The 11,344-nt window shown below is 32.6% G+C and overlaps 1 protein-coding gene across 1 annotated transcript; it reads right to left on the bottom strand.

The window, feature by feature from the left end:
- Window positions 1-10,031: 10,031 nt before the first annotated feature.
- On the bottom strand, window positions 10,032-10,628 carry LOC131874293 (uncharacterized). The gene has a single exon (XM_059217592.1). It carries the CDS (start codon window positions 10,626-10,628, stop codon window positions 10,032-10,034), a length of 597 nt encoding a protein of 198 aa, XP_059073575.1.
- Window positions 10,629-11,344: the final 716 nt, after the last annotated feature.

Genomic DNA, 11,344 nt, shown 5'->3' with positions numbered 1-11,344 from the left:
AAACTCTTTAAACACTTCTGATGTGTATTCCCTACCATTGTGAGTCCTAAGAGTTTTGATTTTCCTACCAGAGTGATTTTCTGTAATAGATTTGAACTCTTTAAATTTCCTAAAAATATCTTCAGACTCTTTACTTTTAAGGAAATAAATCCAAGTTTTCCTAGAAAAATCGTCTACAAAGATTACATAGTATAATGCGTTTCCTAGTGATGGTTTAGACAAGGCCCACATAAGTCAGAGTGAACTAGTTCTAGTACCCCTTTAGTTTTTCTAGAACTGCAAGAAAAAGAGCTTTTAGTGTTTTTCCCTAGTGCACATCCTTTACAAACATCTAAATGAATTGGCTTTAGTTTAGGTAGTCATGTGACTAATTTCTCCATAGAGGGTAGAGCATGAAAATGTAAGTGCCCTAGTCTTCTATGCCAAATTTCTGCTTGATCTATGACTTCATGAAGTAAGGTTTGATTTGGCTCATTACACAATTCATATAGGTGCCGTTGTCTGTAACCAATCACTTGTGCTCTTTTGAAGGTGGCTGTTTTTGGCCATGCCATTACCTTTCCTTCTATGAATGAGACTCTATATACGTCGTCCTCAATTGCAGAGATAGAGACTAAGTTCTTTTTGATGCCTGGTACAAATAGTACCCCGGTGAGTTGGATTGAGATTCCAAACTTTAGTCTGATTGTACATGTCTCGACACCCTTTACAGGATGTGCAGAGTCATCCCCTATCGTTACCTCTTCATTTGATCCCTTTTCCATTGAGTCTAGTAATTCTCTGAATCCGGTGACATGTCTTGACGATCCACTGTCTATCACCCAAGTGTTAGACTTTTTTGAAGCTTGACTTGATAGTGTTGAATATAATACAAACTTCTCAGATTCAAGTTCTGTGTTCCTCTCTACTTTGGCGAATGATGCCTGCTATTTTACTTTATCAAGACTGTTAAATGACATATGTCCGTACTAATCACATCTATGACATTGGATTTTTGACATGTCTTTCTTATGAAAGCTTTTCCCATGATGAGATTTTCTCTTCTTGAAGTTTCTCTTCTTGCCTTCCTTATGGGAGTCGGTATTCAGAATGTGGAGGTCTTCATCTTTAGTTTTGTGATTTCCCCCTTTCATTTGCCTTGATTCTCCAAGGAGATAGTCATCCTTTAGTCGATCAAATTCTGTGAATTTATCCCTTGCATTTATGCCTTGTTTGAATGATTCCCAGGATTCAGGTAATCTGTCTAGGGTAATCATTAATAGTTCTTGCTTCTCGACATGATAATCAAGTTTTTTCAGTTGATCTCTAAGTGAACCTATCCTCATGAAGTATGAGTTTATTGTTTCACCTTTATTTATACTTATGTGGTTCAACTGTCTTTTTAGAGCTAGGTTTTTGCTCGGATTGTTTATTTCATACGTCCTTTCAAGGGTTTTGAACATTTCATATGCATTGTCATATTTTAATATAAGTGGTATTATGTGATCCCTTACTGCATCTATCACGATTTTTACAGCTTTATCATTTCCTTCATTCCATACAGTTTTCTCAAGTTCGTCTACAGGTTCGGGCTTGTCTTCTTTTATGAATTTGATTACTTTGTTCTCTTTTAACACTATCATAATTCTGACTTTCCAAGCCAAAAAATTTGCTGCTCCTTCGAGTCTGTCCTCGAATCTGATTGTGTTCGCCATTTTAGAACTCTTCAATTTGTAAACTTCGCTTTCAGTCTATTCGGATCTTTAAGTAGTTAGGCTCTGATACCATGTAAATGTAAATAGACTGTTATTACTTTCTGGGCAATCAGAATTCTGAGACAACTAGTTTAGAAGTTTTAGTGTTGGATATAAGGAATGTAAAACTGATTTTATTAGTCTTATCGATTTGCCTCTGCAGATGAAAAACAAACGATTATATTTACTACCGATCACTGTATTGTTTTCTTCTATCGAATATCTTATAAACAGAGAGGGTAGCATATATATATATCTTTTGTTTCCATTGGATCGTCCCTCCACAGGGGTCACGACCCTATGTGGAACCATGTTTAGAAGTTTTAGTGTTGGATATGTAAAATTGATTTTATTAGTCTTATCGATTTGCCTCTGCAGATGAAAAACAAACGATTATATTTACTACCGATCATTGTATTGTTTTCTTCTATCGAATATCTTATAAACAGAGAGGGTAGCATATATATATATATATCTTTTGTTTCCATTGGATCGTGCCTCCACAGGGGGTCACGATCCTATGTGGAACCACGTGGTTCCACATAGGGTCGTGACCCCTGTGTGGAGCCACGATCCTTCTACACCGGCGATTACTTCCTTGGTTCCACATAGGGTCGTGACCCCTGTGTGGAGCCACGATCCTTCTACACCGGCGATTACTTCCTTACATAAACTCAACGATACATAGCATAGCAAATTTGTTAGTTAATACTAACTAAATTTAATCACAATTAAATCGCAAATAACAGACTTAGTTTCGGTGTGTTGATAAAATAAGGAGACAGATTTATTTTCCTGTGTTACGACTGAGACTATAATTAACATATCTCTGAACCAAATAGGATTTGCTGGCTAACGCAGCCCTGATGGTTAGTATAATTGCCATTTTGAAATATCGATGTTTAGCTCTTGAAGTGTGTGGAATAGTGCAACTGATATTTACAAAATTTCTGAAGATCGAAATTTCAACAATTGCAAAGTTTGACTGGGTCCAATTTGAAATTGCCACAATTTTGGTTGTGTTCCACAGTGATAAACATATAGAATATGTAGAATACTGCGTGTTTTGGATTTAACCAATATCTAACAGACAAATATCAACCACAAACCAATCATATAAATTTTAACTGCATTTAGCATATGAACAAGGTAGCGTATCATATAAGAAAATGTAGGAAAACATCATCATACCTGCACATAGCAAAAGTCTTTAGGGTCACGGGGTAAGATTAGAATAAGAGCAGGATATCACATATGAGTAAATAAAAAGGAACATATCAAATGGAAATACCTGTCACGTTTTGAACCTTGTAATAGAAAAGTGTATCAGACAAATTATACTGTTGAATTATGACAAATCATGGGATCAATTTGAATGTTTGAAATAGAAAATGTAGGAAAACATCATCATACCGACACATACAAAAGTCCTAGGTGTTAAGGTCATGAGGTGAGATTAGGATGAGAGTATGATATCATATACGAGGAAATAAAGGGGAACATATCAGATGGAAGAACCGTCACATTTTAAACCTTGTAATAGGAAAGTGTATTAGACAAATTACATTATTGAAGTATGACAAATCTTGGGATCAGTTCGAATGTTTGAAATTCCTTAAAACATGAGAAGTAAAGGAGAAGATGTAATAGATGTTCACTCTAATTTTGAGTTCATGTGGTGTCTATGTAGCATCGTTTCTAGAGTTCAAATTTGTACATATTTGGTTAAACAATTTATCTACCGATAGCTATTATTTGGAGGTCTAACTCAATTCCATGTTAACATATTATCAATGCTTGTATAAGGAGTTGAAAATAGAATCTTTTAGACCCCTAAATAATGGTAGACGATTATGATATCTAGCATTTGAAATATATATATATATATATATATATAATCTTATTTTAAAACCTCTCTAATGCCAAATAATATAGACACAACTAACAAGTTAAACAACTTAATTTTAAACACTTGTTTTAAAACCTCTTTAATGCCACATAATATAGACACAACTAAAAAGATAAACATCTTAATTTTAAACACTTATTTTAAAACACCTCTAATGCCAAATAATATAGACACAACTAACAAGTTAAACAACTTAATTTTAAACACTAGACACTTTTAACCCACACAAATTATTCATTAAGGAATTATTATTATTAAACTAAAATGTGACCCTAACTTTGCATTCCCAATCTTAAAAAAAACAAATCAATCTTCTACCTCATTTCCCCTTCATTGTGATTTCATTCCATTTGCCATCCAATGTTATATGCTGATTTGTGCACCCAAGATTATGGGATTAACATTGTTGCTTTGAGTGTTGTGCTCCTCAGCAATGGGTCGTTTTGCATCTATAGATGTGGTGGAATGTGGTTCACTAATCTAAACATGCCAAACTGGGAATCAAAAACATTCACATCAACATACATTAGGGAAATAACTAATAGGCCCAACTGAAAACCATCGGGAGAGCTAGGCACAATGATTGATTATTCCTCTTTTTGATTAATGATATGATTGGATAAGATAAAATGATAAAATGCAAGAACTAGGTCAAAAGATGCAAAATCGACAATAATTAGTATAAATAGTAAGCTATAGAACAAATATGCAAATTCTAAGAACAAATCTGAAAATAGGAATTAGAAAAGAATTTGTGTTTACAAATTTGAGCCTAAAAGTGCCGATCTATGTCAAGATGTGTCACTAACCTGAAGGTGATCGTGAATAGAATTTGGATTAGGATGTTGCACAAATAATCTCCCTAAAATTTCAATGGAAAAGTATCAAAAACTAACAACAATTGCCATTGACCATGGTTTTATGCTTCTTTAAAGTCTAGATCATTTTGTCTCAATTTGAACTTTATAAATCTATAATCCTCTTTTGTCAAATTTTAATTTTGCACACAAGGAGGCAAGAAAATGGTGTTGGGTTGTATAGGGGTTTGCCTAAGTCAAACTTCGAGTTGGAATTAACCTTAAAACAATGAAAGAAAAAGAGAGCCTAACCTTGTAGGGTAAAGGCTGAAAACTTTAAGGAAATGCAAAATTGAAATGCTATACCTGTCTTTGCTTGAAAGTCTCCATGAAAAGTTGATGTTGCTAAGTGGAAGATCATGCATGCCTTCACACAAGCTTGATCATGGATGCTATCTTTAATGCTTGAAAACTTGAATATTGACCTCTCCTTCACCGCCTTGAGAAGTCTTGATTGCTTGATGTGAATTGAATTACTTGATACGAGGTGATTGAGAGATGTTTCAAATTAGGGGGTAAGTAAGACTTTCTTTTATACTCAACCTTACGAAAAGTGTTGAAAATTTCGAAGAAGGTTGACATTGAGGACATTTTCTCGCTCAATATTGTACAATCATCAGAGGGTTCAAATTTGGGTTGCTTTTGGTTGGACTATGGTGCTAGGTGCCATAGACTAGGGGGACTAAGGTGCTAGGCACCCTAGTCAAGGAGGACTAGGACTAGAACAAAGTCAGAAAGCGTGAACATGGTGTTGAGACGTTAGATTTAGGCATTGTTTGAGTGGCATTAGACAATCTTAGGGGCAAGGAGGGAGAAACACTAAAGTAAACCCCAAATAAGTATGAAATTGTATGAGGATACAATTTATGACACTACAACATCATATTCAACAGTGAGCCACCAATCGGTGCCCTACCTTGCAATAATGGAGGATGGTGCAATCCTTCTCTACAACACATAAATATTTTGACATTGCAGAGCTTGTGTATGAGTAAATTGCCAATGTGTGAATGAGTTTTATGGCTTCATAGCATTTTAAGTCCAAAACAAAGCCTTATTGCTTTGCTCTTGTTTAATGTAGGAGTGTTTTTTTTAAACAAATCTAAAATAAAGACATTTCTCAATGAGCTATATATGTCTATTTGTCAATTGTACAATGTTTGACAATTTGTAAATGTGGGTCACAAGTTGGAGATTCAAACTCCTTGGCTATTGAGATGAGCACATTGGATGCCAATGTAAAACTAAACTGCAAAATGTGTCTTTTTTCATTGGTAAATCTAGGATTTGTAGGTTAGCTCAAACTAGTGAAGGTCCCAATGAGGATCTCCTTGCCTCTATTTCAACATAGATTTCAAGAGGCATTTTGAAAAATTAATACAACTTGGGTGGATGGCGAACCGCATTCTAAAAAGTTATCCTATTTGGCAACCTAACACATTTAGATGACAATTGATCACACTCTAAGAGGTGGCAAATATATTTGGAAAGTTAATTAGGCATAGGAAATGACCACAACACTCAAAATAATTTAGATATTAACATTTTAGTACAACCGAGATGCGTATATTAAAATTTTACAATGAAAGTTTAGAGTCACCACTTGTAAACCTATCTTTTAGACTTTTCAAGATTTGAACTTGGGTCTCCATAATGAGAACTCAATGCTTTCACCACTTGAACTCACTCAATCTTATACAAATGCAAGATGTGTTTTGACATTATAATCATGCAAGGAATATAATTTATCACGTTTACCAACACTTTTAGACACAATCAATAATTTAACATTTTTCATCATTTATTTATTTTGGTTGATTCTAAAACCCCATGAAAAAGTCATTAATAACAATTAAGATCAATTATGACCTTACAAGGCTATGATCAAATTTTCATTTTCATTGTTCTTAATTAAGTTGTGTTGTGTTTTGGTTTGTTGAAAGAGTGTAAGTGTTTGTTGGATTCTCATTATCTAGTAGAATTTAGTTTTCTTTTTTTTTTCAGTTCAACAAATACTACAATATTGCATACTATTTCATGTTATTGGTGAATTACATTGTAAGAATTATGTTAACTTTAATGACATTAAAAAAAATACATATTCTTATATTATAATCCACTTACAAATCTTAACAAAATCCTCTCTAATAGAAAAAATGCATTGCTAAATGTGAGGAGAAAACAAAAGATAAATAGAGCGATCCTATGTGTGTATGTGCGCACATGCGTGCACATGCAATATATATATATATATATATATATATTCTTATATCGTAATCCACTTACAAAACTTATAAAATTCCTCTCTAATAGGAAAATTGCATTGCTAATTATGAGGAGAAAACAAAAGATAAATAGAGAGATCTCCCACATGTGTGCGCGCATGCGTATGTGTGCATGTGCGTCCGTGCTTGTTACATAATATTCTCATAATTCATTAATAAAACATAACAAAATCGTCAACTTATGTTCAAAAGTTCTTAACGTATTGTTGACCAGATGGTTTGCAAATGTTGGCTACATAATATTCTTTCATGCTCCAGTTACAAAATATTACAAAATTCACAATTTTTATTAAAAAGTTCCCAAGCATTGTTGAGTACATGGTTTGCAAAGGTTTTAACATAATCCTTACATTATACTAAGAAATTGACATGAAATCCATTTTTTTGGGTTTACCATAAAGGGTTGTTGGTTGAAAATTTTGTACACTTGGGGAAATATACAAAATTGTGGTTTCAACCACAGTGTGTGAGTAAAACTCTCCTAATTAAGGGTAGGCTCCCCCTATCTATATCTAATCTAAAACTAAACAAGATGAAACAACAAGGCCATGCTTCCTCCATAAGATCAATTGTCGAATTTTTTTTATGAGTCAAGATAACAAAGGTGTCATTGGCATATTTATCATTTGCTAAAGAAATGCGATCAAACAATGCTTGATCCAAAAGCCCATTAATTAAATTGTTTTGAAATGGATTAACTTGCATCTTGCACTTAGATTCCGTATGTATCACTAAGAATTTGATGCCGTTTTGATTTAAGGTTTGAGGGGTATTTGAATGCCTCTTCATACTTGCATCTTGCACTTAGATTCATATATTTTACCATTTGCCTATGTTCTTTTTCAAGCCTTTCTCGCTCTTTATTTATTCCTCCCTTTGTTGTTGTATATTTTCCTCTTCTCTCTTTTATCTCTTTAATTCTCTAAGTTTATATTGCCCCCCGCCTTTTTTTAAGTTTATTAAATTTTTGTTGCTTTTGTTTGTTCTTTTTCTTTTAATTCTTCTACTTTTCTTTTCCTTACACCTTGATGCCCATGCATGATTATATATTGGCTTGTTGTAATCATTTGAGTTTGCTATCTAAATTTATTACAACATCTAGGGGATTGTGCTTGTTTTGAATTATTTGAATCAACTTCTTCAAATTTTTTTTCAATAAACTATCAAAATGGTTTTGTGGATCTTGATTGCATCTCATTGGTTGGTCTACAATTACATTAACATCTAAATATATAATTTTATAATCTATGAGATTTGCACAATAATAATCATCTCTTGGAAATGGATAAGGGGAATATGTTGACAATAACACTTTCATTGTCATAATCAATTTGCATTAAAAAATTAGTGTTTCCTTCTCACTCAGCGTGACAAGTTTAATTGTGTTGGAAAGCTCATGCCATTGTCAATATAAATTGGCTCTTGTATTTGGCTCACACAAGTAGCTAAACTCATTCTTTCATGCACCTCTTTTGTTAACACTGATTGTTCAATATCAACATTATTTGTTGATGAATGTAATTTTATCATTTTTGCTAAAAATTGCTCCACTTTAACCACTTCATAGCTTGCCAACTTTAATATGTTTGTAATTAGTGTGACCTCACCATGGAATATTTTGCTTGGCTTAATGCCATTGACAATTGTATTTCGATTGATTTAAAAACTTGCATTATTATTAGATGTAAGGGTAACTTTGAATGATTTGCTACAAAATTCAACTAATTACGCCGAGAGGCGTATTGTACTCACACACAAATGTAAGATTCTCCGTCAATAAAAACAAAGTCATTGAAATTGACGTGCATTTGGTTGTCAACTAATTTATCAATTAAAAAAATAAATCTATGTTATTTTATTTAAATTCAAATTTTGCTTTAAAATCAATTTTTTATAATATTACTAATCAAAATATAATATAAAATTAAAAAAAATAATTGAAAAAAACATAATAATTTTTAAATGAAATATTTATTTAAAAATTTAAAAAATTAGATTTAATAATTTGAAAATGGAAATATTGTTTTTAAAAAAAAGCATAATCTTTATTTAAATTTTCTTTAAATTTGGTTTTACAATATTATCATTTTTAAAATTCTTTTCTAACCAACATATAATATAAAACTAAAAATAATAATTAAAAAAAAAAAATTTATTTTGTTAAAACTATTATTAGCTTAGTAATTGTAAAAAAACATAATAATTTTTAAATAGATTATTTATTTAAAAATTTAAAAATTAGATTTTATAATTTTAAAATGCAAAGAATTTTTTTAAAAATCATAACCTATATTATTTAAATTTAAATTTTGCTTTAAAATTGGTTGTACAATATTATCATATTAAAAAAAATTACTAACCAAAATATAATATAAAATTAAAAATAATTATTGAAAAAAAAAAAAATAATTATTACGCTGAGAGGTGTAACGCTATCGTGGCACTCAATCCGTGTAACTTTTTGAAAAAGGAAAGTAATGCATTTGAAAGTATTTTTTTGATAAGTTTCTAAATCCACTTTGATAAAATGCTGTAACCAATAAGACTTAGAAGTGGCCATATAAAGCTTGCTACCATTCCAATATAATGGTGTTTCCATGAATAACCTAAAGAGGTCTCTGTCAAATCTAGGTATGGGAATTAAACAATATTTTTCTGTTTGCATGCATTTTATTTTGTGAGCTAAAATTACAAATAAATCATTTAATTGCTATTTTACTGTTCATTGCAAGCCACAAAAGAAATCCCTCAAATCATCTATGTTCACAATTTTACCAACTTAGAAATCCTTCGAATTTGTTTGCATAATCTATTTTACATAATCTATTTTACTTCTACATTTTTTTTTCATGCATGTATTCTTAATATTTTTTATTACATTATGTTAAAAGTTGAGATTTTATGCATATTCAGAAATTAATTAATTGTTTTAATATATATATATATATATATATATATATATATATATATATATATATATATCAACACCTAAGAAATATGTATATATGTGTGAAAATATAAAAATATCAACAAATATGAAAACTGTATTTTCCTCTATATCTAAAGCTAAAAAAAGGAACTTAAGACTGCAATAATTAAGGGAGGGGAGAGTTTAAATCGCTGACCACCCTAGAGATCACAGGTTTGGTTAAAAGGTCTGCTTATCTGTTATCCCCCTGTAGATCAAGGAGCATGGGAGAGTAAATTGCATATCCGTACTATGAGGCTAAAATACATGAGACCTGTGTTATTCTATGGTGAAACCATTTGCTCCCATATTTACTAATTCATCGGCTCTAGAGTTTCCCTCCCTAAAGATGTGATTGAATATAATATTCTTGAAGGACCGACCCAAGTTTAAATCTCTACTAAGTAACACATCAAACCTCCAATTTGGTATGGATCCTTTTCTCAGAGCATTGATCACAATGGCTGAGTCCCCTTCAATAGCCAGTTTCTCCACTCCCGACTCTTTACACATTTCTAGTCCTTCCACTAGAGCCGTAAGTTCTTCCTTGTTGTTGGTTTCAATGCCTACTAGTTTTTCCCTCTGAGCGACCTCGATCCCTTTAGATTTGTGAAGATAACACCTAATGCCCGCCTGACCTGGGTTACCTCTAGAAGCCCCATCGAAGTTAAGCTTGAACCATCCACTCATGGGTGGCTGCCAAGCACAAATCTCCCGATTGTATTTCCCTTTCTTAGCCCTTGGCCCAATATAAGGAGGGATATTAATGCTAGTCCAATGACTCCTCATCTTTTCATCCCATAAGGACATATTTGCTTCCCCATGCCATCGCTTCATGACTTTGTTGTTCATAATTTCAATAATAACAACTTCCATTTTATTAGTTAGTTGTTCCCATCCCAACCTTTTTTCTTTAAAGATTCGCCTGTTCCTTTCTTTCCACAATTCCTAGATAACAATAGATGGAGCAATGATCCATAGACCTCCATACAAGCAATTAGATGTTCTTATAGGCCAATCTTGGAACATACTTAGAATAGAACTTGGAATTGTTGAACTCCATCCAAGTTTATTATGTAGGCAATTCCAGCACTGATGTGAGAAATTGCAGGATAATAATAAGTGGTCCATATTTTCCTCATCCTTTTCACAAAGGATGCACCTTCTTGGAACCTCATATCCCAACTTTCTGAACACATCGGCAGTAAGGACTCTGTTTTGTAGTGCTAGCCAAGAGAATAGTCCTGCCTTAGGAAGACAATTTTTATCCCAACACAGTTTCAATGGAATATCACATTTTGGACTCAACTATTTTCCCATAAGAAGTTTATACCCCTCCTTAGTGTTATAGATCCTTGTCTTGGATCCATCCCACACCAATTTATCTTGGCCATGCTGAAAAGTTATAACTCTTGACTCTAGGATTCTGATCAACTCCTCCTTTTCACTAGTTGAGATATCAATGTTATCAAAGGATTTCCACCTCCAACTTTTAGCTATACCACCCTCCACTTCTTCAATATAATTTCTGACATATTTCCCCCACCTTCCTTCCAAGAGGGTTTGAGAATGCTTGAAGTTGGCCATCTTGT

This window comes from Cryptomeria japonica, chromosome 3 (genome assembly GCF_030272615.1).
Source record: "Cryptomeria japonica chromosome 3, Sugi_1.0, whole genome shotgun sequence".
NCBI classification, from domain to species: Eukaryota; Viridiplantae; Streptophyta; class Pinopsida; order Cupressales; family Cupressaceae; genus Cryptomeria; species Cryptomeria japonica.
This window is presented reverse-complemented; position numbering and strand designations above follow the sequence as displayed.